We start from the raw sequence: 27,964 nt of genomic DNA, 5'->3' as shown, positions 1-27,964 counted from the left end.
GAGCCTGCGCGTCCGGAGCCTGTGCTCCGCAACGGGAGAGGCCACAACAGTGAGAGGCCCGTGTACTGCGAAAAAAAATTTTTTTGATGTTCAGCAATTATGTTAAATTTTCAACGCTTGTACTGAGTAGGATTTTCTTTTTGTACTAAATTATTAGTAGAAATTGTACCAAAAAAAAGGAAACAAAGGCAGAGGTTTTAGAACAGCAGCATGCGTGCCTGGCACTGCTAACTATATGAAGTCATAGCTGTGTCTATGGAGAAGCCAGCCTAAGGCACAGTTCCCAAAATCACTGACAAGGGCAAGCCTGCCACATAGGTACTCCACTATGCCAGTTTTCAAGGCCCCAGATTGTTACTGAGAAGTAATAAACATTAACACTTGCATAATTTAATAAGCTAAAATACTTCAGATAATGTTGAAGACTCCATTTATTTAATCCCTGCCCAATCCCGTTTTTCACTTCTTCCTGGGAGGCAACCGCTATGATGCATTACAGAACATGTTTTTATCCACATTTTTACCATACATTACCATACACATGCACCCACAGACACCAGAGCCCCAAACCGCCCCTCTCACCTCACCCCACATAACCACAATGTTTATAAGGGGAAAGTAGAGGTTTTCTGAGGACAACTGCATGTCCTGCATATAGGACCAGGGGAAGACAGGCTAAGGCTCACTTTCCCTTAACACTGTAGCGCAGGGTGAGCTTTTCAAAGAGGGACTCTGCCGTGTTGGCTTCCAGGGCGCCCCATCTTGCTAACTCAGAATTAACCATTAACATTTCAAATAAAGTGAAGACCCCCTTTATTTCAACCCCTGCCCAATCTCATTCCCTTCACTCTTTCCCCTGATCAACCCCAATCATGACTTTCAGGCCATGTTTTTATACTTTAACTATGTAGAGACGTCCACATTCACCAGGGCCCCAGGCCACCCCCACATTGTTTATTAGGGGAAGACGGATTTTGTGTTTTCCAGGGTCCCATGGAACACCTTCTCCCTCCCTCTGTGGAGATCCTGAGCTACATGTGGACCGGGCATGGGTAGCTGGAGAGACTCCTGGATACTTGTTTTAACACTTAAAAGGTAAGAGAGTTGCACACACGAATCAACCAGGCAATTGTTCTTATTTGATCCCTTCCACCCTTGATCCTTTTTCCTTTCAGTGGACTCCGTAGTAGGGATAAAGAAAAAAATGTCATTTACTACCCTAGAAGAGCTATTTACTGTAAATACAGTGAAGGCTGGTAAAAGTGTGTTGATAATAAGACATATTAGGTTAGGTTCTCTTGGTGGCAAATAACAAAAACGAAGTCAAAGCTGGATATATGAAACCCAAGGGCAGAAATACAGCCAGGCTCAGGAAAGGTCTAGGAAGCAGCTATATCATTTCCAGTAATGTGATCACCGAACTGCTTTTCAACAAAGGGCGTCTTCCTAAGCAAACATTCAGAATCTAGTCTAGAGATGCAAAATGAACTCTGCTGCTGGTTGGAATTAAAAAATATATATATACACACACACACACACACACGCATGCATATATACGTATGATACAAAGGAAAGAAAACATATAAGTGGATGTTTTGTTATTACAACATGCATGCCAGGCATTGGTGACCACGGAAAGTCACCCTCGTGTTTCTGAGCAAGACAGCCTAACACTCATTTTTCCATTATCACTGTTGCCCAGAGTGAACTTGTCAGAGAGATACTCCACCATTCAGACTTCCAAACCCCTCCACCCCCCATCTTGCTACTCATACTTAACCATTAGTATTTGCATAATTTAATGAACTTAAACATTTCAGGTGAAACTGAAGACTCCCTTTATTTTAATCCCTACCCAATCCCATTCCCTTGACTTCTTCCCAAGAGGCAACTGCAATCATGATTTTCAGGCTATGGTTCTATACCTTTTACTATGCACATGCACCCACATTCACCAGGGACCCCTACCTCACCCCACCCCAGTCTACCCCCATATACCCACATTGTTTATAAGGGGAAGATGGATTTTGCACTTTCCAGGGCCCCATGGAATGCCTTCTCCCTCCCTCTGTGGAGATCCTGAGCTGCATGTGGGTGGGGCATGGGTGGGTGGAGAGCCTCCTGTTTTAAAAAGTGAGCGATTTGCACACAGGAACCAAGGAGAGACCTTTATTTCTTTAGGAACCAAATAACTTTATTGGAAGAAACGGAAAAAGTGGAAGAAAAAAACTTAAGTGATAACATAAAGTCCAGGAAAAGAGAGTCCTGCACTTGTTGCAAAAAAACCCCCATAAAACCAAAAACTTAAGCGAACTTCTTCTGCAAGGGCAGTATTGCCGTCTGCATGGCAGGCATGGTGACCAGGGCTCTGGTCACCCCGTGGCTCTGGGGAAGTCCAGTCCAGGCTCAGTTCTTGTCACTGTCGCCCAGGGTGAGCCTGTCAAAGAGGGACCCCACCAGGTCGACGTCCGGGGCCTCCATCATGCTCAGGGTGGTGACATGACCCTCCAGCTCTCTGATGAACGCCACCTGCTGGCTGAGGTAGTGAGTTGCCAGGAAGTGGCACAGGTGGTGGTCGCTCTTGTTGGTGGCCAGCTGGTGCAGGTAGAGCAGGCTCTGGTACACGCGGTTCTCCAGGAACAAGGCGCACTTCATGGCCTTGAGGCCGCTCTTCCAGTTGTCACTGACTGGCTTCCCGATGTCGTGGAAGTCGAGGCGGCCCCTGCGGTTGTTCTGCAGGCATATCAGGTTCCAGACCCGCGAGCTGTGCTCGCTGGAGCGGTACACGAAGAACCAGGTGAAGTACTTGAAGGCCACGTCGCCATCGCGGCGGAGGTAAAAGGCCACGTCCAGGCAGAACATGGAGGCGTGGAACTCCAGGGTGACATGGCTGTTGACGGTGGCCTTGCAGTCGGGGTGGTAGTTCTGGCGCCCCTGCGAGGGCGGCGCTTGCTTCATGGTGGACGGCACGGGCATCGTGGCGGGCGTGAAGGCCAAGGTGAAGGCGAAGCCGCGGGGCCTGCGGTCGCTGCCTCGGAGCTCTCCCGTGTGGTCGAAGAGGGCGGCCGCTCTGGGACAGACCGGAAATGGGGTCCGTTATGGGAGGTAGGCGGTGGGCTTGCGGTTCTGTTACCGGAAGTGGTCGCGTGGGGTGGACGGGGCACGAACGCTGCTCCCACATTCCCTCACAGCCTGCGTGAGGCAGGGTGACTTTGACCTGCGCACCTGGTATCTATTAAGTTTTTAACTTTGCAAAAATATTTCAGTTTCCAAGGACTTTCTCTTGTTCTCTAATTGCGCCCTCTTCTCATTTTATAAACCCACTATCTTCCTTAAAATTCGGAGAATATGAATTTGGATTTATTCTGTTTCCTGTATTATATTTGCTTTTTCTCCAGAAATAGTTGTTTGTTCATCATGATCTTCTCTTTTACTTTCCTCAATGTCTGGCAAGCCTTTTTGTTCATTTAAACTTAGGAAGAAAGAACTCATTTGATTAGCCTCAGTAATTAGCATGGATCAGCTCTAGAGCTGTGACATCCATTTCACTTATAGTCTCCTCCTTGGAATGGGAGGGCAGAGCATGTCAATTATTCAGTGGCCTCCTTTGCGGGAACATGGCATGGAGCTCTCAGGTAGGCTAGAGACCCTCACTGTTGCCAAAAGAAAGATGTAATTTATCACATCAGAAGACAAACGTTTTTCCCTTCGAGGTAGCTGTGTCCTGATGTTTCCCTTCTGTGCAGGCCTACAGGTATCTTAAGCTCATTCACTGTCTTTGGAGTGCAGTTCTGGGAGATTAAAGGTGGTCAAATGGCACAGGTGCTTATGCCCAATGGAAGCAGGGGTGGGGGAGGCTCAAGGCAGGATGAAACATGTACCGTTCACAGATTAGCTCTTTCATCTCACTGCTGACCTAGGACTCTGTACAATGCTTCAGTTTTGGTGACTGTTCCTAAAGTGTGTCTGAATGGCCTCAGTTTTCTACTGCAGATGTTTCAAATTCTCTGAATTAACTAATTTGACTGCATCTGCCGTTTCCTATCTTCCAAGAATTCCTCATATTTCTGGTGTGCTAATGATACCCTTTAGGGTATGTGTGTGTGTGTGTGTGTGTGTGTGCGTGCACGCGTAGATGTTTTTGGTGTGTTTAACTACTACCATGATTCAATTATCATTTTTTAAAAATTTCTAAAACTGTACATAATTTTCTGAATAGGTAATATAGTCATCACATGGTTCAAAGCCACACTGGTCTCCTTTCTGCAGGCAACCAGTACGGTATTACTTTTTATAAATCAGGAGGAGAAAAGGAAAAGAGGAAGAAATAATACTCATGAAACAGAAGAAACTTTTAAATATATTCTTTAGAAGCACATTCTTCTCAAGTACACATAGAATATTTACCAAGATAAATCATATTCTGGGCCATAACCAAGTCTCAATAAATTTCAAAGGATTCAAATCACACAAGATTAGAAAAGAAAAAACATGTAAAATCAAAAACCTAACCATCTCCCTTAAGGAACAAGAAGAAGGAGAGCAATAAATACCTAAATCAAGCAGAAGTCAGGAACAATCAAGAAAGGAAAATTCAGTGAAATAGAAAATAAACAAAAGATAGAGAAAATAAATAAAACCAAACACAGACTCTTTAGGATTAAAGAAAAGATAAATTTTTAGACTGATCAGGAAAAAAGAGAGAAGGCAAATTACCAATATCAAGAATGAGGGAGAAGACATTACTACAGATTATGAAAAGGGAACAATATTGCTGTGATTAGTCATGGCAATGACTAGACTAGACCAGAATCATGATTAGACTAATTATGATTCACCTCTAGCACCTGGGTATGTTTATTACTCCCCCAAATTGGGGTTCTCTTAGCAAGGAAGAAGGGGGTAAAATGGTTTTTAGATCAACTATCTGCCACACAGACTGCAACTTAGAATACATTAATTCAGGCAATTACTTTCTTTTCTCACCAAGAATGTTGGTGGTAGGACAATTCAGACCAAACTGCAATGAGCACAGGATTTCTAGTATAATGGAAATGAGTAATACAAGAGGTGGTAGAATGGAGAAGGCAAAGAGCATGGCATATACTGGAACAAAGTATCTCTTTATAGTAAGTTAAAGAGATATTACAATTCCTAGTAAATAATTATTTATCTCTGTTTCATCTAAAGTTTACCCTGGGTATTTTTTCTTTTTTTTTTTTTTGAAGTATAGTTGATTTACAGTGTTGTGTTAGTTTCTGGATTTTAATACTTTAAAATACAAAACAGCAAAATGGAACAGTTTTAATGGAAAACTAGTATAAATTCTAGATTTGTGGGGAATTATTGTTCTTACTACTTTATCTCATTTTAGTTATTAGTATGTACCTGGATCTTTATAATGTAATCTGTCTTTCAAAGTAATAAAAATGAATCTATAGAATTGAAAAGTTTCACTAACTTTAAATAGAATTCTTTATCATCCCTTCTACCTCCTCAGACATTACTCTAGAATTATAATGAAACCTCATCAGTTTATTTAGCTTAAAGACAGCTCCCTTGAAAATGATCTCACCCTTAAACCAAACAAGTTCAAAACTTTCTAAGAGTTCAGGTTGCCACTTCTCAGATAGTAACAGGAAATTTCAGCCAACCTCTATATTCTTTCCCAATTGGCCCTATTATATTGCAAGTTCTATTAGGTTTTCTTTTTCTTTTCTTCCTGCCTTGTGCTCCAACTGTGTCAGCTACATGGTATGATGCTCAGGAGTACTTGATTAGGAATCAAAAGCCACGAGTTCCAACTCCAGTCAGAAATCAGGCGCATCATTGGTCTTTTTGGCACTCACAGTATTGGTGTACAGATGCAAAGAATGTCACCCGCTTTGCCTGTTCTAACGCATTTTAAAACAGTAAAAATAAAAATACAGCTAAGAGTATGAACCAGCCACCAGTTTTTCCATTTCAATCATATCTGGGCTTGAATAAGCATATTTTGATGTGCCTTTACTAATAATGGCCTAATAAGAACTGGCATAAGAAGCCTAGAGATAAATTGTTCCACGGTGAAACCCCAGCATAACCATCACCCATTAAATTAGGAGGGAATTGTGTTCAATGCAGAGGGAGGGGAGGGCAGAGCAGGGAGACCTGGGTCCTACTTGGGGCTGCACCAATCAATATCTTGCTGTGGGGAAATGAGCAAACTGACAACTTCTCTGAGGCTGTTATTTCCTTCTTTGTGAAATGAAGAGCTTGACCTATTTGGTTTTCTTGGACCCTATCACAGTTATAACAATGATTGGAGCCTATTCGATGAGTCCTTTCTTCAATAATAGAATGGAAAGAAAAATCAGGCTTTAGTCTATTCATGATGAGCAGTGATTGGTATCAAATATTAGCTTTGGGAATGGGGTAATATTTTAACATTCAAATAGTAATGCTATGTTAAGTTATGACATTAGTGCAACCCTCTGAAGCATACAATTCAAGAAAAGGCAGAGCCCGCTTTGCTCTGCAGGTGGCTGTGTGTGCACTAGGGGAAGAGATGCCCTGTTTCAGCTTGATGGTACTTAAGACCTATGGCTGAGAATATAGAGCTATTGCAAAGTTCTAATTTCCTTTGCCACTGATTTTATTGTACCTTGGAAGTGGCTAAACTGAATCTTTTTTTAAAATTAATAGTCATTTTATTTATTACATCTTTATTGGAGTATAATTGCTTTACAATGGTGTGTTAGTTTCTGCTGTATAACAAAGTGAATCAGCTATACGTATACATATATCCCCATATCTCTTCCCTCTTGTGTCTCCCTCCCACCCTCCCTATCCCACTAAACTGAATCTTATTTTTACAGTTGCTGATATTCCAACCATGAGAACCATGGTCAGAAGTCTTGCCCTGGGGGACGTGCACCCTAACACTAGAGGAACTGTGCCCTAACACTGGGGGAAAGGACCAGTTACCACCCCCAATATTAAATAAGCAGCCACCCACTGTAACAGAAATTGATATACAGTAGTGGCCCCATCCAGATGGGAATCTCTGAGGAGTACGCAGGGGTGGTGATTGGCTGCTGTATTTTATCAAATATACCATGAATTGAAATCTTCTTTTACTTCTTTGGAGAGAGAGGTTTAATATATTAGGCTAAGGAATATAATTCCTTGGGTAACAGGTAAACCCCTGTTCTCTGAATTCATAGCTAACCTCCTCCTAGCATGCCATGGGAGGCATGTGACACCATCTTTCAGATGAAATAATAGGTGCGTTAAACATTTACCAAGCAAAGTTGCTGATTTAGGGTTCTACTCAAATCCCAATTTGAATGTGAAAGTTTCATTCTCATCAATTCCACTGACTGCACGCCACTCACTATTGGATAACGTGAGCCGTTTCTAACAGTAACAGTATTGCCTAGCAAGCAATCAGGTACTCCAAAGCAGTGGCACGGTGGCTGACGGGGCCACTAGGATCACCACTGCACATGCTAGGTTTGTTGGTCACACTTTCATAAATTCAAAGTTAGTGTTTAGACCGTAAGACCCTAAACTACTAAGGGGAGCTCCAAGAAAGCCACATGTAGGGTACCTGCAAGAGGAGAACACTAACAACCATACCCCAAGTGGACATCTGCTTAAGCAGTGGAATGGCCGATGTGCCCCACTCCTGCCCCCTGTGCCCACAGGAAGGGCAGGGTGGATATGAGGAAAAGCAAGGTGGGGTACAGGGTTAGCAATAGAGCAGACAGACTCCTTCCAAGGATTAAAATGAGGGTATAAGTACTTCCCATAAGTTAGGTGGATAGTGGGCAAAACTCGAGCTATGTTGCTGCTACTCTGCCCCAGAGGGCTGTTTGCCAGGCAGAGCACCTCAACAACGAGGAAGTGAGGTGTGCATACCAGGATAGGAGCCAGCTGGGGAAGGGTGCAGAAGAGGCCAGTACAGAGTCATGACTCCTATTCTTGGAACTGTGTTGTGGAGAGGCTTCTTCTAGGAGCCCTTTAAGAACACTGTGCCTCTCCCACCCAACTTATAATTAGGCCCACCAAAGAATTAGTGACAGCCAAGAGGGGGTGACAGCAATACCAATTAAGTTAGAGACATCTGTCCCCTTTTCCCTTCCTTCTCCCAGGTCCTCAAAATACCATAGGAGAGAGAAATGGGAAGGGGCAAGGGTTAAACAGCAGACCGTGACCGTCTCCTTACTCCACGATCTTCAGGTCAAGGTCTAGCAGAAGCTGAAGGAGCACAGGAGGAAACAGTGAGCGAATCCAACACTCAGGTTTCAAGTGGAAGAGATGGGTAGGAATGTTTATGTCCCAAAGTGCCTACAAAGGTATGAGATTTGCCTGCCTTCAAGGAACAAGAGTCTAGACTGTCAAACTAGAGTGGTCATGCAAGGCAGGGTCTTTTCAGACACCTGATTCATCCATCACTTATGTGACCTTAAACTCTGGTGGATATTCCTGTGGAACCCTTGAATTTCCACCAGCTCTATTAGGAGAACTCCTTCTGGCAAACTAATTCTAATGAGTACTGATGAGTTTTGAAATTCCACATGTGTCTTGAGGGTAATCATGGGTAAATAGCAGCATATTTGGAGGTTAAACAGGGCATCACTAACTGGACATTGCTGCCTAAGATATGCAGAGTGATATTAAATCTATGGTGCAGATGATTCTACAAATGACAAAAAAATGGACCCCTCAGCCCCACCAGTACCCAGTCTCTGAGGGGAGGTCTGAAAAAAGATTAACTGGCATTAAGACAGGAAACGTGATGACGTAACTTCAGGTTAAGGTTAACAGGCTGCTGGCATGGGCAGGAGAGACCCACACTGGAGCAAGTCCACTGCTTTGTTAATATTCAGGCTGAAACCCTCCAAATTAAGTTACTACCATAACCTGAAAGGAATAACTGAAACTACATAGGATTTATAATCTACAAAAGGGCCCAACTGCCAGAGAATAAAGTTCACCACAAATTTAAAAACAACATCGACAATAAAGTCAATAAAAACTTACCTTAAATGATCATATAATGGACAACGTGCTGTCAGACCTTCCTGATACCTCAGAATACCAATTCCACAAAATAACACACTTTGGTCCTGTTTAACTTACTCTCAAGAGATCCCAAAAGAAACAGTGACAGGGCTTCCCTGGTGGCGCAGTGGTTGAGAGTCCGCCTGCCGATGCAGGGGACACGGGTTCGTGCCCCGGTCCGGGAAGATCCCACATGCCTCAGAGCGGCTGGGCCCGTGAGCCATGGCCACTGGGCCTGCACATCCGGAGCCTGTGCTCCGCAACGGGAGAGGCCACAACAGTGAGAGGGCCGCGTACCGCAAAAAAATAAAAAAAAAAGAAACAGTGACAAAGCCCATGGGAGCCCCAGGAAATACCCCTTGTGGCTGAAAGGGAACTTCACATTTGGCTCCTCCAAGAGGGTCTGGGATGGGTCCAGGGAAGGTGTGGAAAGACTGGATGGAAATGCATAGAGTATGACTAGGAGACAGCCAAACTGATGCCCCCTGTTTGGCCCCTATATGTCTATGCCCAGACTCGACTCTCTACCTTCCTAAATTCCCTCAGCTCTCAAAGGGCAAAGCTCTGAATCAGTGGCTCAAGGGCCATCAGTGGATCATGAGAAGCTAAGTGAAATAGGAGTTCCCCTAACAATGTCAAAGAATCCAAGTTTCTGCCTGCAGGTGTGACGAGTAATCTCCAGGGAACTAGTGACCAACTGTTAAATACCTCAGACACTGAGCACTTCTTGTTAATCACCATCTTCACCCACAAGTGTCTACATGCTACGTACGTCCTGCCGTGGGCTCTGAATTCAGAGATCCCCTATGTAGCTTTTGTAGCATATCCTAGTATGAAGGGTCACGGCATATCTCTTTCTTCAATTTCTCTTTTAATAATTTCCACACAAGACAAATTTAAGGCAACACTTTGGAATGAGAGGTATTATCCAAAAAGGAATAGCTGGACTTAGACTAAAATCCTTGGACTCAGTTTCTAAACTGCAGACACAGCTTGGGGGAGGAGTGGAGCATGCAGTGCACAGGGCATGGGACAGCCCCACACAGGACAATCGTCCGCACCCCCACAAATACAACCCGCTGCAAAGCTTTTTGAGTATTCCAACTAAGCAGTTTTAGTTAAACTATTTGCTTTACAATCTAACAAAATGTAATCCGCTGATCACCTACATTAGAATCCCCAGGACTGCTCATTAAAGCAGATTCCCTGGCCCTATGGAGACCTGTGGACCCTGGACTGTGCATTATTAAAATAAATTTTTTTTAAATTTTGGAGTAATTTTAGATATACAGCAAAATCGCAAAGATAGTACAGAGCATCCCTCTGTACCCCTCACCCAGTATCCCCTCATGTTAGCATCTTACATTAGGATGGCACATTTGTTATAATTAATTAACTAATATTGGTCCATTACTATTAACAATGGATTTGGATTTCACTGGTTTTCCCACTAATGACCTTTTTGTTCCAGAATCCAATCCACATTGCACTTAATCGTTATGTATCTTTAGTCTCATCTGTTCTGTGACAGTTTCTCAGTCTTTTCTTCTTTTTCATGACCTTGACAGTTTTGAGGGGTCAGGTATTTTGTAGAATATATCTCAATTTGGATGTCTTCGGTAATTTTCTCATAATTCCATTGGGGTTATTGGTTTGGGGGGAAAATACCACAGAGGTGAAGTCCCTTCTCATAACATGCTATATATGACTTATCACTGATGATGCTAACTTCGATCACCCTGTCAAGGTAGTGGTTTGCCAGCTTTCTCCACTGGCAAAGTAAGTGGAGAAGTAAGGTATTTCCCTCCACTTTCCATACTCTAATCTTTGGAAGCAGATCATTAAGACCAAGCAACCCTCAAGAGAGGCAGAGAATTCAGCTCTGACTCCTGGAGATGGGGGTATTTACATACACAGTTTGGAATTCTTGTGTACTGTAGATTTGTCTCTTCTCACCTATTTATTCATTTATTTGTATCATTATGGACTCAAGCATTTATTATATGCTTTAGGTTATAATCCAATACTACATCAGTTATTTTGTTATTCAAACTGTTCTGCCTTTGGCCACTGAGAGCTCCTTCAGGTTGGCTCCTGTGCCTCTTGGACATGCTCTCATTTGCTCTTTGAGTACTTCCTTACTTTCTGTTACTACAGTACACTTCAGCTCATCTTGTACTCTCCCTGCTCCAGCCCTTGAATCAGCCATTTCCCCCAAAGAGTCCTAATTTCTTTTGCTGTGGTATAGTATGAGAGACCCAGATCTCGGCATTGAGGGGGACTGTGCAGTTTTGAGAAGCAACCAAGCCGATTCTTAATGCACTCTCAAGTTTGAGGACAGCCATTTTGGAAAGTCAAGCACAAATAAACTAGAAATAATTTGTCAAGAAAAGTTCTGAAATAGTTGTTTTAAAGAATTATTACTATTTTCTTCATGTTAGTTCAAGATTAAAACTTCCAAAATGCAAAGTACCCTGGGGGACTTGTAGAGAGGAAAAGAGAGAAAACAATGGTACAGATCGAATAATGATTCTGAAATAAAGTGATTATAATTCAGCACCTAAAAACTAGAATAAAATATATTTATCAAAGGCTTTCTCTGTGCCAGGCACTAAGCTAAGTGCACAGCTCCAAACCTAATGCTGAGGGTGTAATTTCTCCTTTTTTAAAGGTACAGAAATTGAGGCCTAGAAAGGTAAAGTGTTTGCACAAAGCAATACAGTCAGTAGGTGGCAGAGCTGAGACACCAAATCAGGTCCATGTGATCTTCCAAGCAGAGGATTTGCATTCTGTTAACTACTACTGCTTACGTGAGTATGCAGGCTGTTTCTCCCAGATCTCAAATGCCAGGAGGGAGGGTCAGCTTATTCACTGTTGAATGTTCTGTGTCTGTTATACAGTAGGCACTCAGCAGATAACATCCGAATAAATCTGACCAAATTTCTACATTGGTGAAGAGGAGGACCATGAAGTATAACACATTTTCCTCTATTGTATCTTATAATTAGACTTATGTTCCAAATTAGGTAAGAAATTACCAAAAAAGAATTTTTACTGAAAGCATACTTCTAACTTCACACAGTTCAGATTTGGGGATGATGAAAATTAAGTATGAGTAAAACTGTCCTGAGTGATAAATTTTAGTAAACAAAAAGATAGTTAGTATGTAGTCTATTGACTTTTGGCATTTGCTTTCTAGTCTTAATTTTCTTCACTGCCTGGATTAATCAAGTGAACTTCAAAGATGATACTATGTTATTCAAACTCTTGTTAACACAGAGCAGATCCTTCTTAACATATAACAAACAATATTCCAAAATAAATGTTCTGAAATAGATCAAGGATCAGAATACCATTTCTATTACACTTACTAGACCAAAATCCCCTGATTACACCTTTTTGTAAATGGTATGGTTTCAATGGCATAAGCAAACTCAGATGACAGGCCTTAAACCATAAAGAAGGAAAGGAACCTAACACCAACAAAATAAAAAATACATTTTAAATTAAGTCCACATCTATCAGCTAACTTGTGAACAAGTTTCAGATCACTACTTCCTGTGAATTAAATGTACTTCATAATACGCCAATCCATTCGTTCATTCCTTCATCAAATATTTATTTAATTCCCATTATGTGCCAGCACTGTCTCATATGCTAAAGACCATAGCTATGAACAAAACAGAAGAGAAACACTGCTGTCATAGAGCTAACAGTTCTGGGGGGAGAGCAACAATAAACAAATACAACAAATAGATATCAAATGGTGCTAAGTGCTGGGAAGAAAAATAATTCTCAGAAGGGGCAAGAGGTTGTAATTTAAAGTAGGATACTTCCTCACTGAGAAAGTGAACTTGACGGGGAGTGATGAGGGAGCTCAGAAACATCCATGTGGAAGAGGAAAGAGCAAGTGCCAAAGCCCTGAGGCAGGAAACGTGCTATGTGTCTGTAAGGAGCCACAAGGAATCCATAGAAAAGTGATTAAGGGGTGATGTGTCATAGGAGATGAGATAAAGAAGTACCTGCAGCCATAGTGGAGGTGTGGAGCGGAGAGGGATGAGGACTGATCGTTTAGTGCCTTGTGGGTGATTCTCAGCACTTGGATGTGTACTGAGGAAGACAGGAAGCCGTCTGAGGAAGAGAAGACACTTTAAAGGATCGCTCTAGCCTGCTCTTTTGAGAATGACCTATGAGGAGGGGGACAAGAAGCCATACGAATGAGAGTGATGGTGGCTTGGATGTAAAGTGGTAAAAAGTAGAGAGGCTGAGAGGTGGCTCTACTCTGAATATACTTTCATGTTAGAACCAACATTGTTGGCAGATGGAGTGGGGATATGAAAAAGAGAGAAGAGTCAGGGATGGCAACAAGGTTTGGGGCTTAGCAAAGAGATGGATGGATGAGTTACTACCGCATACTGAGATCAGAAAGGCTGTGGCAGAAGCAGATTTGGAGGGAGGGGACACAAATTTGTCTACGTTTAGTTTGAGAAATGTATCCAATTCCAAGAGGAGATGTTGAGTAGGCAGTTAGTCACCCAGGTCTGCAGTTCAAGGTAACCCTCCAGGATATAAATTTGGGAGTTATTAGCATTTCAAGCCACAAACTAGGAAAGCTCACCAGGGGAGTGAATACAGACAGAGCAGAGTTTCAAGAAATGAGGTGACTGCTGAAGGGAGATGTAGGGTGAAGAGAGTTTTTTTTCCTAAGAGGTGTGTAGGCTAATGAGAATTATTCTATAGAGAGGAAGAGGTGATGCTGGAGAGTGCAGAGCGTTGCTCGAGCAATTGCTCAAAGAGTTCCTTCTATTTGCTTCGAAGACTGCTGAAATGCAGCATCCTGTCTCTGAGGGCAGGAAAGGATACAGAGAAGCACTGACACTCATAAGGGCCAGAGAGGGAAGCAATAAAAACATCATCATTCACCTTGACAGCAGTAAAAGAGGTCGGTAAGGTAATAACGTATACAATGAACACATAAAAATCAATAGCCTACAACATGTATCTGACAATGGATTTGTATCTAGAATGTACAGAAAACTCTCAAAACTCAAAAATACAAGAAAACAAACAATCCGATTAGAAAATAACCAAAAGACAGGAAAGGAGATTTCACAGAAGAGAATATATAAATGGAAAATAAGCATATGAAAAGATGTTCAACATTACTGGCCATTAAGGAAATGGAAATTAAAATCACAATGTGGTATCACTACACATCTATCAGAATGACTAAAAAAGGAAACACAGTAACAGCACCAAGTGCTGGCAAGTATGAAGAGAAACTGGTTCACTCAAACACTGCTGGTGGGAATTTAAAACGGTAATTTATACAATGACAGCTTAGTCTGTCAGTATCCTAAAGAACTATACATATACTTAGCATACAACAATTATACCCCAGAGAAATAAAAATTTATGTTCACACAAAAACCTGTACACAAATATTCATAGCAGCTTTATTTAAAATAGCCCCAAACTGGAAACAACCCAGATGTGAGTGAACAAGTGAATGGTTCAACAAACTGTGATACATCCATACCATGGAATACTACTCAGAAATAAAAAAGAATGAACTATTGATATACACACAACTTGGGTGAACTCAAGAGCATTACGTTGAGTGTAAACAGGCAATATTAAAAGGTTCCATATATATGATTTCATTTATATAACATTCTTGCAATGACAGAATTACAGAGGTGGGGAACAGATTAGTGCTTACCACAGGTTAGGGATGGTGGTGGTGGTAGGGGGTGCAACTATTAAGGGAGATTTTGTGCAAATGAAAGAATTCTGCATCTTAACTGTGGTGGTGGTTACAGGAGTCTACACAAGTGATAAAATGGCACAGAACTATACACACGGATTGTACCAATGTCAGTTTCCTGGTTTTGATACTGTACTACAATTATGCAAGATGTAATGACTGGGGGAAACTGGGTAAAGGCTACATGGAACCTCTCTGTATTATCTTTGCAATTTTCTGAGAATCTATAATTATCTCAAAAGTTTTAAAAAATCTAATGCATCCTTGCAAGTATAACTTGGACCACAGGATTTCTTAGAACTCAAGTCAAATATATGGTTTATTAATTTTAAAAAATCAATAACCTAGTACATGGGTGTTCATAGCAGCTTCATTGTAATAACCCCACACTGGAAACAACCCAAATGTCCATATACTTATAATGATATACTGCTCAGCAATAAAAATGAATAACTATTGATATGTGCACTATGGACATCTGAACATAAACATGCAGAGTAAAAGAAGTCAGACAAAAGAGTGCATAAGGTATGATTTCACTTATAGAAAACTCTAGAAAATATAAACTAATCTACAGTGACAGAAGTCAGATGAATCATTGCCTTGGGGTGCTCTTGATCATGGGGAGAGGTGGGAAGGAGGAATTACAATGGGGCAAGAAGGACCTTTTGGGAATGATGAATCTGTTCACTATCTTGACTGTGGTAATGGTTTCATAGGTGTATGCATATGTTAAAACTTACCAAGTTGTATAATTTATATATGTGTGGTTAATTGTATGTCAATTATAACCCAATAAGGTTTAAAAAAAATCAAGAGCTTACACATTCACAAATAATAACCAGTTAGAATATATCATGGAAAAGAACCCATGTACAGTAGCAACAAAGAAATAGTTAGGAGTCAACCTAAGAACCATGCAAAACTTATATGATGAAAACAATAAAACATTCCTGAAAGAGAGAAATACTGATTTCAACAAATAGAAAGAAATCTCTTCTTGTAGAGGGTGATTTAATATCTTAAAGATGTTAGTTCTCCCTAAATTAATTTACAAACTGAAAGAAATTCCAATAAAAATACTGACAAATGATTTTTTTCTGTGCTAGACAAATTAATACTAAAATTTATATGGAAAAGCAGGCATGTAAGAATAGCTCACAAAACATTGAAAAAGAAGAGCTTATAAGGAGAACTAGTTCTAATTTATACTAAGTATACTGAAAATCTTCTATAAATAAAACAGTGTGGCACTGGCATTTGAGCAGAAGGATGGACCAACAGACTAGAATATAAAATCCTGAAATTGACTAGGCACATACTGAAATTAGGTATATGATAAAGGGTAATTAAATCACTGGGGCAAAGAGGGATTTCATAATAAATTGTGTTTGGACAACTGGATACCTATGTGAAAAAAAATCAGATCCATAACTCACACCACACCCAAGAATAAACTGTAAGTGAATCAGAGATCTAAATGTAAAAACTCAAAGATTTTAGAAGAAATTGGGTGAATTCCTCTATAACCAGGGCATAAGAGGATGGTTTTCTACTGATAAAAATCTGGATTTAATAAAATATTTCTTTAATTTATGGCTACAATGGAAATTAAAAACAATTACATGAGAAAAATCCATAAGCAAAGTCAAAATATAAATGACAACTGTAAGCAAATATTTGAAATATATCACCAATAAAAGCTAGTATCTCTAATATACTTATTAAAAATTCAGGGAAAAAAAGACCATAAATCTGATACAAAAATGGGCAAAAGGCAAAGACAATTCACAAGACAGACATAAAAATGGCCCATAAACACATGGCAAAATACACAGCTTCACTCATAAGAGAAATGTATATTGAAACAACACCAAGATACCACGTCACACCCAAAAGATTGAAAAGAATGTCAACACTTTTAAAATACACTCTGCTGGTCAGACTGTGAGGAAATAGGCACTCTCAAATACCTGGTGGGAATGTAAAATAGTACAAGCTATACAGAGGGTACTCTGGCAATATCTAACAAAAGTACATATGCATCAATCCTTGACAAGCAATCCACTTCTAAGAATTTACCCTGAAGATATACTTCCAATAATGCAAAATTATTTACTACAGAATTATCTTTAATTGCAAAAATACTGGAAACTACTTAATGCCTAAATACAGTAGACTGGTTGAATAAACTGTGACACATCCTTACAAGGAAGTACTATACAGATTTTTAAAAATAGGATAATCTCTGTGAATACATATGGAGTGACTTCCAGAATGGATAGATGGATGGATGAATATAAATGTTTCCCCCTCCCTATTACGATATGGATATTAAAATTCTGAAACCACTGTATGTGTGTTGTAGAACTGGGCAAATGAGTTAATATATTGATGTTACTGAAAGTCAGGGCCCTCGTTGTGGAAGAATATCTACAAAGAATATCTACATCACACCTAGAAATACAGAATGGGGAAAACAAAAAAGAACCCTGAGGGGTATTGGAATCGGAGATCAGCAGGATGAAGATGCAAGTCCATACACCACACACACGCACATACACACATTTATATGCATACATGTGTGTAATTATTTTCCTAGCTCTGTTGCTGGAAGGCCCAGAAGCAATGATACTCTGAGAGCAATGAGAACACTCTAGCTCCCAGATCTTGGTTTCTAAATATTATTCCTAACTATAAGTAAGAAAGGCTCCTCAGAGAAACAGCCAATTCCAAGACTGGGGCAGAGAAAGTACAAGATTATCCTGGAACACCTTGTTGGGCCAAAAAGTAAAAAAGTGCAAGAAAAACTGATAGAGACATGTCAAAGAGACAGAGAAGCCAGTTTGAAGAAACTTCCATTAACCAAATTTGAGACATTTTGATCAAAACACTGACAGCAATGCACTATAACTCACTGAATAAAATGATCTATGAAAGACAGATAAGGGGAAAGTTCCTGCCCATAGTGGAATGCCAACTAACAAACGTACACAGAATGATGGAGTCAGAAATCCACCATTTGGCGTTATATTAAACTACAACTTAATTGATTCAGTCAAGAACTATCAACAGCAGACATTAAAACTAGTGGGTAAGGTTGGAACTCATTTGAAAATACAAAATAAGGGAAACAACACATAAAAAAGCTGTGGACTGATTGCACTCAAGATCAACTCTAGGAACGAGTAGAAGGAGAAATTCTACTGAAAAGGAAAAATAAAGTTGATTTCTACTTGTATCTCACAAATCTTAGGACTTTTTTTTTTTTTTTTTTTTTTTTTTTTTGTGGTATGCGGGCCTCTCACTGTTGTGGCCTCTCCCATTGCGGAGCACAGGCTCCGGACGCGCAGGCTCAGCGGCCATGGCTCACGGGGCCAGCTGCTCCGTGGCATGTGGGATCTTCCCGGACCGGGGCACGAACCCATGTCCCCTGCATCGGCAGGCGGACTCTCAACCACTGCGCCACCAGGGAAGCCCCAATCTTAGGACTTTTAATAAACCCGTTATACATATTTCTATGATAATCTGAACTTAAACTTAGCTGAGGGGGGAAATGTATGTGAGAGCAAAATGCCATGTAAGGTGGGCAGAAATCATGTCTGATTAATGTGTACGATCCACAGCCAGTGTATAATTACAAAGTTTATTTAAGTCCTGACATATTCCATAGTTCAATCTCAAAGTATTATACTTCATGTAGTACTAAGAATGCTGTTTGATGATTGTAAAAATACTAGTACCTGGAGAAAAGCCTAATGACGTTTAAAGATGCTTGTTTTTAATAATGTTCTGGATTCAGAAAGGAAATTCAGGCTCAAAATTCTACATGCAATAAAAAGATTAAACACTAAAAAAACCCCCAAAAAACTAGTAGGTAGAAGTTTGGTGGAGAACAGAATATTTACATAGTTTCAAAGTATCTTCCCACTAAAGTTCTTACCTTTCCTTTAAAGGAGAATGATAAAGCAGGATGAAGTCATTAGCTTTATGAAAACCACAGCAGAATATCTAAAATTTGTATTTTTTGGAAAATCACAATATCAAAAACTAAGTTCCATTTAAGTACATGAGCTAGTTTTTTATTAAAAACTGCATGCTACAAAGCACCATTTATACCATAATCCTATTGTTCTTATAAAAAATTATATACTAACAATAGGCTAGAAGGATAAATACCAAAATTATAAAACTGATGGTGCTAAGAATTCAACTGATTTTATTCATTTTATGTTTTACTACATTTTCAATTTCTCTACAATGAACATATATTAATAAGGAGAAAAAATGTGTAAAAAAACCCTGCAAGAAGTAAGCAGATACAGAAGAAAAAAGCTGGAAAGAAATTAAAAAGCCAACAGTGCTTTGTGATTGCATAATGGCATCATGGGTGATGTATTCTTTTCCCTGTTTTTTTTTTTTTTTTTTTGTGGCCTCTCACTGTTGTGGCCTCTCCCGTTGCATAGCACAGGCTCCGGAAGCGCAGGCTCAGCGGCCATGGTGCACGGGCCCAGCCGCTCCGTGGCATGTGGGATCTTCCCGGACCGGGACATGAACCCGTGTCCCCTGCATCGGCAGGCAGACTCTCAACCACTGCGCCACCAGGGAAGCCCCGGGAGGGTAGTTTTTAAATGATAGCAATGCACACAATTTGGGAATGCAGGTTTCAAATATACATCACAAAGGTAGGCAAATCTGTGAACATTTTAAAAAGATTGCCAATATACTTACAGTTTTTTCATTATTTTCAAAAGCTTCTCTTGCTTCTTCAAATGTGCAGACTTCTTCTTTGCATTCACGTTCAATATTGCCCTGCCTTATCTCTTCAAAAAGTCCATTAGCTCTTGGGTAGCGTTTTAATACTGAATTGGCTTTTTCTCCTGTGAGGAAAACTAAAAAGAGATATAATAATAAGAATAAAATTGTAATTAAAAAAATGTGGAAAGTTAATATACAAGATGAAATCTGCTAGATACTCTTTAGAAAACATAGCCAACACCCTAAACCTCTTTCTCTAGGTCAGCAAAGTGACATTCAGCTCTCAACCACCAATCTGCTGTCTTCCTCATCATGTGAATGTGTCCTTTCAGTAGCAGTTGCCCTGGGCAGGGACAGCAATATGATTAACGATGTTATATCCAGACTTTAGCACATTCCTGCCAACCATGGGTGTTTAAATATAGCAATAATGATACCAGTACTTGTGCTCATTACTGTAAGAGGATGCCCCCAGGCGTTCTGCTGTTGGACAGCAGCAATGAAATCAAAATCCAGTCTGTGGACTACCAGTCTTCGTCCCCCTAACTAAAAAAAAAATAAAATTCCAATTGACCTAATATAAACCCAGAGAACATTTACTTGTATGAAAGGAAGAGTTGACAAAATAATATCAAGAAATTAAGACAAATTTGGCCATAATTCATTCCAAGGGATACTAGTAATAATTTTGTTCTAAATGCACTTAAATATATTTTGACACTTTAATATATTTAACCCCATTTCAATGTCCTTCAGAAAAAGAAAATTGTTCTGCATGACTTATAGGGGCATTTCATATAAACATTCAAAATGCATATTTATGATACCCAGTAAATTAAGGCAATGGTTATATGCATACTCATGGGGAATTATTTTTTTTTTTTACGTACAGATTCATTTTAAACTATACTTCAATTACATTTTTCTAAAACTGTCCTGCTTGTTTGGAGAGATAAATAGAATGCTACCAGAATTTAATCTTTGCTAATGCAAAGAAATTAGAAAATTCCCTAATCTTAAAGACCTCTGACATGAGAGAAGGCACATTACAGATCCTTCAAGATGTATTTTAAAAAAAAATAAAGTCTACATTTTGCAAAAAACATTTTGAAGTAAAATAAAAAGCGGTAAATGCTCTTTTAAAAATGGCCACAATCGGGGCTTCCCTGGTGGCACAGTGGTTGAGAGTCCGCCTGCCAATGCAGGGGACATGGGTTCGTGCCCCAGTCCAGGACGATCCTACATGCCACGGAGAGGCTAGGCCCGTGAGCCATGGCCGCTGAGCCTGCACGTCCGGAGCCTGTGCTCTGCAACGGGAGAGGCCACAACAGTGAGAGGCCCGCGTAGAGCAAAAAAAAAAAGGCCACAATAGCAATGAATTTAAGGTTTACCTCATTTTAGAAATGTGTATTTCACTTCATAGAAGATACAGATTCATTACTTAGGATTCTTTAAAGTATCCAAATTGATACCAATTAGATGGCTACATTGAAAACTACAGCAGGCCTTCCATAAGTGTTTCCTTCCTTCTGAACTTCAGAAGGGTAACCATCAATAAAAATTAATCACACAGTCATAAAATATCATTAGAAGAAATCTTAAAAAATAAAAAAATAAAAGGATGCTGTTGAGTTGGAGAGGAATAGTAGAGTTTTCTCTCAGTGCTTTTCACAGTTTAGCAGCATCAGAATCCTATGCTGGACTTATTATCACACATATTGCTGGGCCAACCTCCCAGAGTCTCTGATTCCGTAAGTCTGGGGTAGGGCCAAGGAGCTGCATTTATAGTAAGATCCCAGGTAACACTGGTGCTGCTGGTCCCACTCCCACAGTTTGAAACCACTACTCAAATGGGAGCTCCTTAGAAAACTAGTTCTGAGGAAGGTGTTTATGGAATGCTGGGATTAACAAATTTAAAAAAGATCTTTTACTGCATGACTTTTCAGGACCTTTAATATGAATTTAATATATATTTTAAATCTCCAGAAAACAAACATGACACAGGCATGTGTCATATTTATTTGACTGTGGAGCCCTTTTTCAAGGAACATTTCACTGAATTAACAACTTCCTAGCCATTGGTTTTATTTATGCTATGACAAACAATTCTCTTCCATATAATAGGCCAACTAATTCATGAAGACAGTAACTGATTTCTCTCGAGGCTTCTCTTTTCTAGGATAAGCATGTCTAGTTCCTTCATCTGTTGGTCATATAAAATAGATAAGAGTCTCCATACTGTCTTTACCTCATAAAATATTGTATTCTACACTCAGTGTGGTCTGACAAGTAAAAAACTGATCAGAGCTATTGGCTTCCTTGTTTCTAAACACAATAGATATGTCAATAAAGTCTAATGCATCTTTGGCTTTTGGGACAGTTTTCTTGAAATTAAACCAATAATAATGCATTTTAAGCTTTTAAGAGGAAAAAAAGAAACCTGAATTCTCCTAAGAGAAAATGTTATATACACTATCTCCATAAAGGGGTCAAGGAAAGCAGCTAACTCTTGAAACCAGAAAGCAGGCCAATTCAGAAGGTTAAGCAACTATAAGGTAATGTATAGCAAGACACAGCCCTTCTTATTCCAGCCTAATCAAATTACCAAGAGCACTCCAGAAACACCTTCTGTGTATTTTCTTGTACTGGGAGGCAACATGATATAATACTGAGAACTCTAGATGGAATAAGCTGGCAAGTATATTTTATCTCACCTGCCAAATGTGCTCAATTAGAAGATACCACGTAGAGTAAGAGTCCGACCAGTAGGAAAGATATTGTTACAGATTAGTTCCGTCTGCCATATATTAGGGAATAGGAAGTTGTGGCAGAGTATTTGCTGTTCCTCATCAAGGTAATTTGGAAATCTCATGGGTGATACCAGAATTGGGATTCTTTCTATGTGGAAACAAAATAAAGGGAAAGGTGGCAGCTTGGACCTATAGGATAAGATCAGACTATTTCTTCCTAAAACACTGGGCAGTTTCCACGATGCTAGGGCTTGTGTTTGGACTTAATGTTTGAAACGAAAGTTGATTACTTCCCTCTACCTCCTTCTCATCAAAATGTGTGAGTTACCCCACAGCTGTCCAGAATCATGTGTATGCCTTCATCAGAGATTACATGATGTGGCAAGTATACAGACTGTAAATTTACTCTGAGAACACAACACTGAGGTATTAATCAAACATGTTCTTTTCTCATTAAAGGACATAAAGAAAAACCTAAGCTGTTTTCTTTAGATTCAGTTAGGAAACACCCTTACTAAAGAAAATATTTAAACTCTAAGTCTGGTAAACACATAAATGACCACAAAATAAGTATATTAATTCAAAGAATGTAACTACTTTTTCATAATTTCAAAATAAATAGCTCTCACCCATGCTTTCTCTTCAAAAGAAAAGAATAAAAATAAATGAAATAAGATAGCTTCTCAAGTAACTGTAAATTACTGCCTTAAACCGAAATATGTAGTCATGTTATATATTTTTAATGCATTGCAGCATACTAAAACTGACATTTTAATGCCAAAAATCTTTATCTAGGCAAAGTCATGTCCGTACATTTGCTGAAAAACAGCAGATGGTAAGGCCTGAAAATTAACAGCCCACGTGGAAAATCTCTAGTCCACTTATCTAATCAGTTCTCTAATCTTGGGTCTCGATTCATTGAAACAGCCATTATTTAAAGTTGCAAATGTTTACATTTTTCTTTTAAGTGAACAAAATTCCTTCTTTAGGACATATTTACTGAACACAGACTATGTACAATGAGATCACGACAAGTCACAAAGATGAGTAGGAGACTGCCTTTGACCTCAAGGTTCTTCAGTGCAAGAGATAATGAAGATAAAAGAGATACAGGGCTTCCCTGGTGGCGCAGTGGTTGAGAGTCCGCCTGCCGATGCAGGGGACACGGGTTCGTGCCCCGGTCCGGGAGGATCCCACATGCCGCGGAGCGGCTGGGCCCGTGAGCCATGGCCGCTGGGCCTGTGCGTCCGGAGCCTGTGCTCCGCAACGGGAGAGGCCACAACAGTGAGAGGCCCACATACCGCAAAAAAAAAAAAAAAAAAAAAAAAAAGAGAGATACAAAAACAGCTCTAACACAAGATGAACAAGGTAGATGCTCTCTGAGGTCAGCAGGCAGGCGTACTTCTGCTGGGTAGGTGTGTTTCAGGATGGGAGAGGGACCTGGAGAAGGGCAAGTGAAAAGTATATTTGGGTTGGCCTTTTAAAAATTGGCAGGATTGGAGCATGCAAAGATGGTGAGGAAAGACATCCTAGGAAAACAAAATAGTGAGTGAGGGCCTGAAATCGAATAAACCTATGGCCATAAACGAGGAATATAAGCTGGTCAGTAGGGCCAGAGTACACAATTCAAAAGAGGAAGAGAGGGAAATGAAACCGGAAAGGGGCCTGATAGCCATGTCATGGAGGCATTTAATGTTACGCTAAGATATTTAAACTATTCGACAGCATTCAAGAGTTTAGACCGATACTTCGTGGAGAATAACCTAGAAAAATGTATAAGTACAACAGATTTGGGGGTAGGATGAAGAGAAAATGGAGGGATAAAGGCAGGAAAAAGGCTACTTACAACAGACCAGGTTAAGAAATAATGAGATCATGCATTAGAATGGTGGCAATAGGAAGGGAAAGAAAGGGACAGATGTGAAATATGGGTGACCTCTTTGGCCACTACACCCATCATGTACCTTATTCCTCAGTCAAACCAAATCTTAACATCCTTCATATAGGTTCTTTTATGCCTCCATAATTCTGTACCTAATATTTCCTCTGCCTAGCAAACTCCTATTCCATTCAGATGTAACATCCTCTAAAAACCTTCCCCAGATTCTACTCCCCACTTCGTTAGACAGAGCTGCTACAGACTCTCAGTATTTACGTATACTTCAATTATAGCAATTAACTAAACTATATTATAATTTTATTATAATTTTTGGTATGCCTATCTGGTTCCCCCTCAAGACTTGAGGGCAGGGCCCATGTATTATTAATATTTTGATCCAACATCTGTCTTTCATAATACATAGTAAAGACCTTGGTACAGAACATGATTCAATAAGTGTGGAATAAAGGAAAAGGCAGAATGGGAGAAACTTGATATCTGAATGACTAGAAGCTGGGAAGCCATGGACCATGCCTCTAATTATGAGGCAGCATGGCAAACTTAACATATGATTATGAAATCAATACATTTACTGCAAAGTTTCTAGTGAGACAGCACTTGAATATCCTTTTGCAAGAGAAACTACCTTTTGAAATTTGTACAGTACTTCTGTTTGGGCTCTGCTTGGAGCACATCTTTTGTTGTTCTGAAAGAACCACTAATTTGCAGTAATACTTATGTAGAGGGAGAGCAGCTGGACAACTACTGCTGTGGGAAGAGGGCACAGTCAGATGCTTTTTGGCTTGGCAAGGAACTAGCACCTTGGCTCTCCAGGGTGCTGCAGTGAATTCATGAAGAATGTGCAGGATATTTTACATTTTTGGAGAAGTGCATTGATACTTAACATCTGTTGGATACCACACAAACTATGAGCTTAAGGTAATTCACAGTTTCATTATTAGATAGTTCTACACTCCTTTCCTTTGTGAAACTGAATTTTCGGCTATGATTTAAAAAAGAAAGTACTGTGTTTGACAAGAAGTGAGAAGGTTTGAGAAGTTGTGCGGTGCCCAACAGGTACACACATCCAATTAGTAAGTAACTGCATGGCTATTTAAGATAGAAATATCGAAACAAAGCGAGTCACATGAGCTTTTTGGTTTCCTAGTGCATTTATAAAAGTTATGTTTACACTATACTATAAAGTATGCAATAGACTCTTAAGTATGCAATAGCATTATGTCTTTAAAAAGCAATGTACAGGGCTTCCCTGGTGGGGCAGTGGTTGAGAGTCCGCCTGCCGATGGCAGGGGACACGGGTTCGTGCCCCAGTCCGGGAGGATCCCACATGCCGCGGAGCGGCTGGGCCCATGAGCCATGGCTGCTAGGCCTGCACATCCGGAGCCTGTGCTCCACAAGAGGAGAGGCCACAACAGTGAGAGGCCTGCATACCGCAAAAAAAAAAAAAAAAAAAAAAAGCAATGTACATACCTTAATTAGAGAATACTTTATTGCTAAAAATGCTAACTATTACCTGACAACACAGGGTTGCCACAAACCTTCAATTTGTAAAAAACCACAATATTTGCAAACTGCAATAAAAGGAGGTATGCCTGTATTATTTTTTCAAATGGCTACCAAGCTGTCAGGATATAAATACCTATTAGGTTGTTTGGACCTAATTACTTAATAAGTGGAATTATTAGGCATTTCTTTTGGCCTATGGCTGCTGTGAAAAAGTCACTGCAATAACTAAGGGTACCTTAAACTCAGAAAGTTTGGGAACCTCTGACCTAGGGGTTCTAGAGGCTGATGGAGTCCTGCCACTGCTCTCCCAAATACATCTGGCACACCATGCTTGAATGGGCTGGGAAGTTCCTTCTCTTTGAGGAAGGAAACTGAGATCCCTTTTTACAGTTACTGAAACCTGTCACATGGGTTACTGTGGCCCTGATAAGAGCTAGCAGGAAAAGAATATAGTATAGCGCCCCCATCCAGTCACACCCCTCAACTGTAGGTTATCCTAAGGTCTCCCTCAATTAGCCACTCTGGTTCTGTGAGCTTGCCTGGGAAAGAGGCCAGGGAGATGAAAATGAAACAACAGGGTCACTAGGTAGCCGGAACACCGGGCAATCGGGCCTCCTGTGTTACGGAGCGAGCACAGGTGAGTGAAATGCTGGGTAGAAAGGTGCCCTCCTCTTCTCCCAGCACTGCTGGTAATTACTACCAGCCCAGCAAAGGCAACCTATGCCACAGTTCACAAAGTGACTCCTCTACTGTCCTTGGAATTGTCCTGGGTACCAGAAAGCCTGGTTTGAGTGCCCTGGTTTTAATGTAAGACTAATCGCTGGCAACAACAGCAAGAACATGAAGAGCAAGAGAATGGGGACTTCCTACAAATGCACCTAGCATTCCATTATCTTTCTTCAGTGCAGGAGGCAGGGCATACTCCTCTATTTGTGGGAGAGGGTGAGCTTCATGTCCTACTACTCCGCCATCTTGACTGCTCCTCCCAGGGCGTACTCCTCTAGACCTAAGGTGCAACCCTAGAGTTCTTCAATTTCCCATGGGAATAGGGTTGGTCAGGGAAGGAAGACAGACATTCTCATATTTCCAGGGGCTGTGGCTATTTAATCTGAGTAACAAATGCGATCTCATTGGTACTCCAAGCTTGTTAAATGGTACACAGCAGTTACTCATTTAGAAAGTAAGAAAAAGTTGTTAAAGCAAACAGCTATGTGAGGAAAGCAAAAACCCTACGCTTCCCTTCCTCATCCGTAAAATTGGAATAACAGCACCGACGTCATAGTTAAAAATGAGGTAATGGACATAAAGTGCTTTGCTCAGAGCCTGGCAAAAAATGGAGCTCAATAAACAAGAGTGTGATTTGTTCTCACCATGACAGCTGTCATGGTGGCAGTTATTCCATTAAAGGAAAAACAAGAGATTTACCAAGATGATACAAAAAATACACTTAGAAAATAAAGAATAAACGATCAAGGATAGGGTTAACTTTCAGTGAGTCTGTATGTTTAACTCCAGGGATGCCTAGAAGTTTGGTTCCCTTGGTCAAGATTGGGATGAAATGTACTAGCTTTATAAAGTGCTGTTTAAAGCCCTTGGAGGCACTCTGTACTAGCTTGTCTACACTGTTTATTGAAAATGTATAGATTGATGGTTTGCACTGATGGTATGCAGCCTAATTTCATCTGTATGACCATTGGGTATCAAAGATTCTCAGTAAACATGTGCCTTGGCTCCCCTGAGACCAAGGTTATCTTGCATGTATCTCGACTGTTCACAATTAGAAGAAAAAGCATGCCCTGTGTGACTAAAAATGGCCCTAGGAGCCATCTTTCTCCTGCTGCACCATACCTTTAGCCATTATTAAAGCCTTATGAGAGTCTCATAGGTCCTTTCAATTGGCTAATGTTGAGTAGTGCCTACTTTGATGAGTCATAAATATTTTGAGGATATCATGAGATTTAAAAGTTTCAGAAGTTCTTCAGAATGTAATTAAGGACTATTTCTGGTCCTTATTTAGAAGGACTTGATTTTGTAAAAAACTCATAAGTATCCTTTACCATACCTTATATGTTTACTTTTATTAACTTCAACTTTGATTAAATGTATGCTGATAGTCTATCATCATGAGAATTTTAATAATAGATCACAAAGAAGCTCTTAAGAAGGACAGATTAAGAAATGAAAATCATACACATGACAGATATATATGTTCAGTGAATCATGAATGAGTAGCTA

At 40.2% G+C, this 27,964-nt stretch overlaps 1 protein-coding gene across 4 annotated transcripts in view; it reads right to left on the bottom strand.

Annotated features, from left to right (window-relative positions):
- LOC308608777 (transmembrane gamma-carboxyglutamic acid protein 1) overlaps positions 1-27,964 on the bottom strand; it is a 184,509-nt gene that overhangs the window by 53,384 nt on the left and 103,161 nt on the right. For all 4 annotated transcript variants that reach the window (XM_081222106.1, XM_081222107.1, XM_081222108.1 and 1 more), the window contains one exon: positions 19,547-19,707. In XM_081222106.1, the coding sequence (XP_081078232.1) occupies positions 19,547-19,707 (161 nt within the window). The remainder of the gene's footprint in view (positions 1-19,546; positions 19,708-27,964) is intronic.

This window comes from Mesoplodon bidens, assembly GCF_964165515.1.
Source record: "Mesoplodon bidens genome assembly, chromosome: X".
Lineage (NCBI taxonomy): Eukaryota > Metazoa > Chordata > Mammalia > Artiodactyla > Ziphiidae > Mesoplodon > Mesoplodon bidens.
The sequence above is the reverse complement of the archived record's forward strand: the minus strand, read 5'-3'. Positions and strand labels throughout refer to the sequence as shown.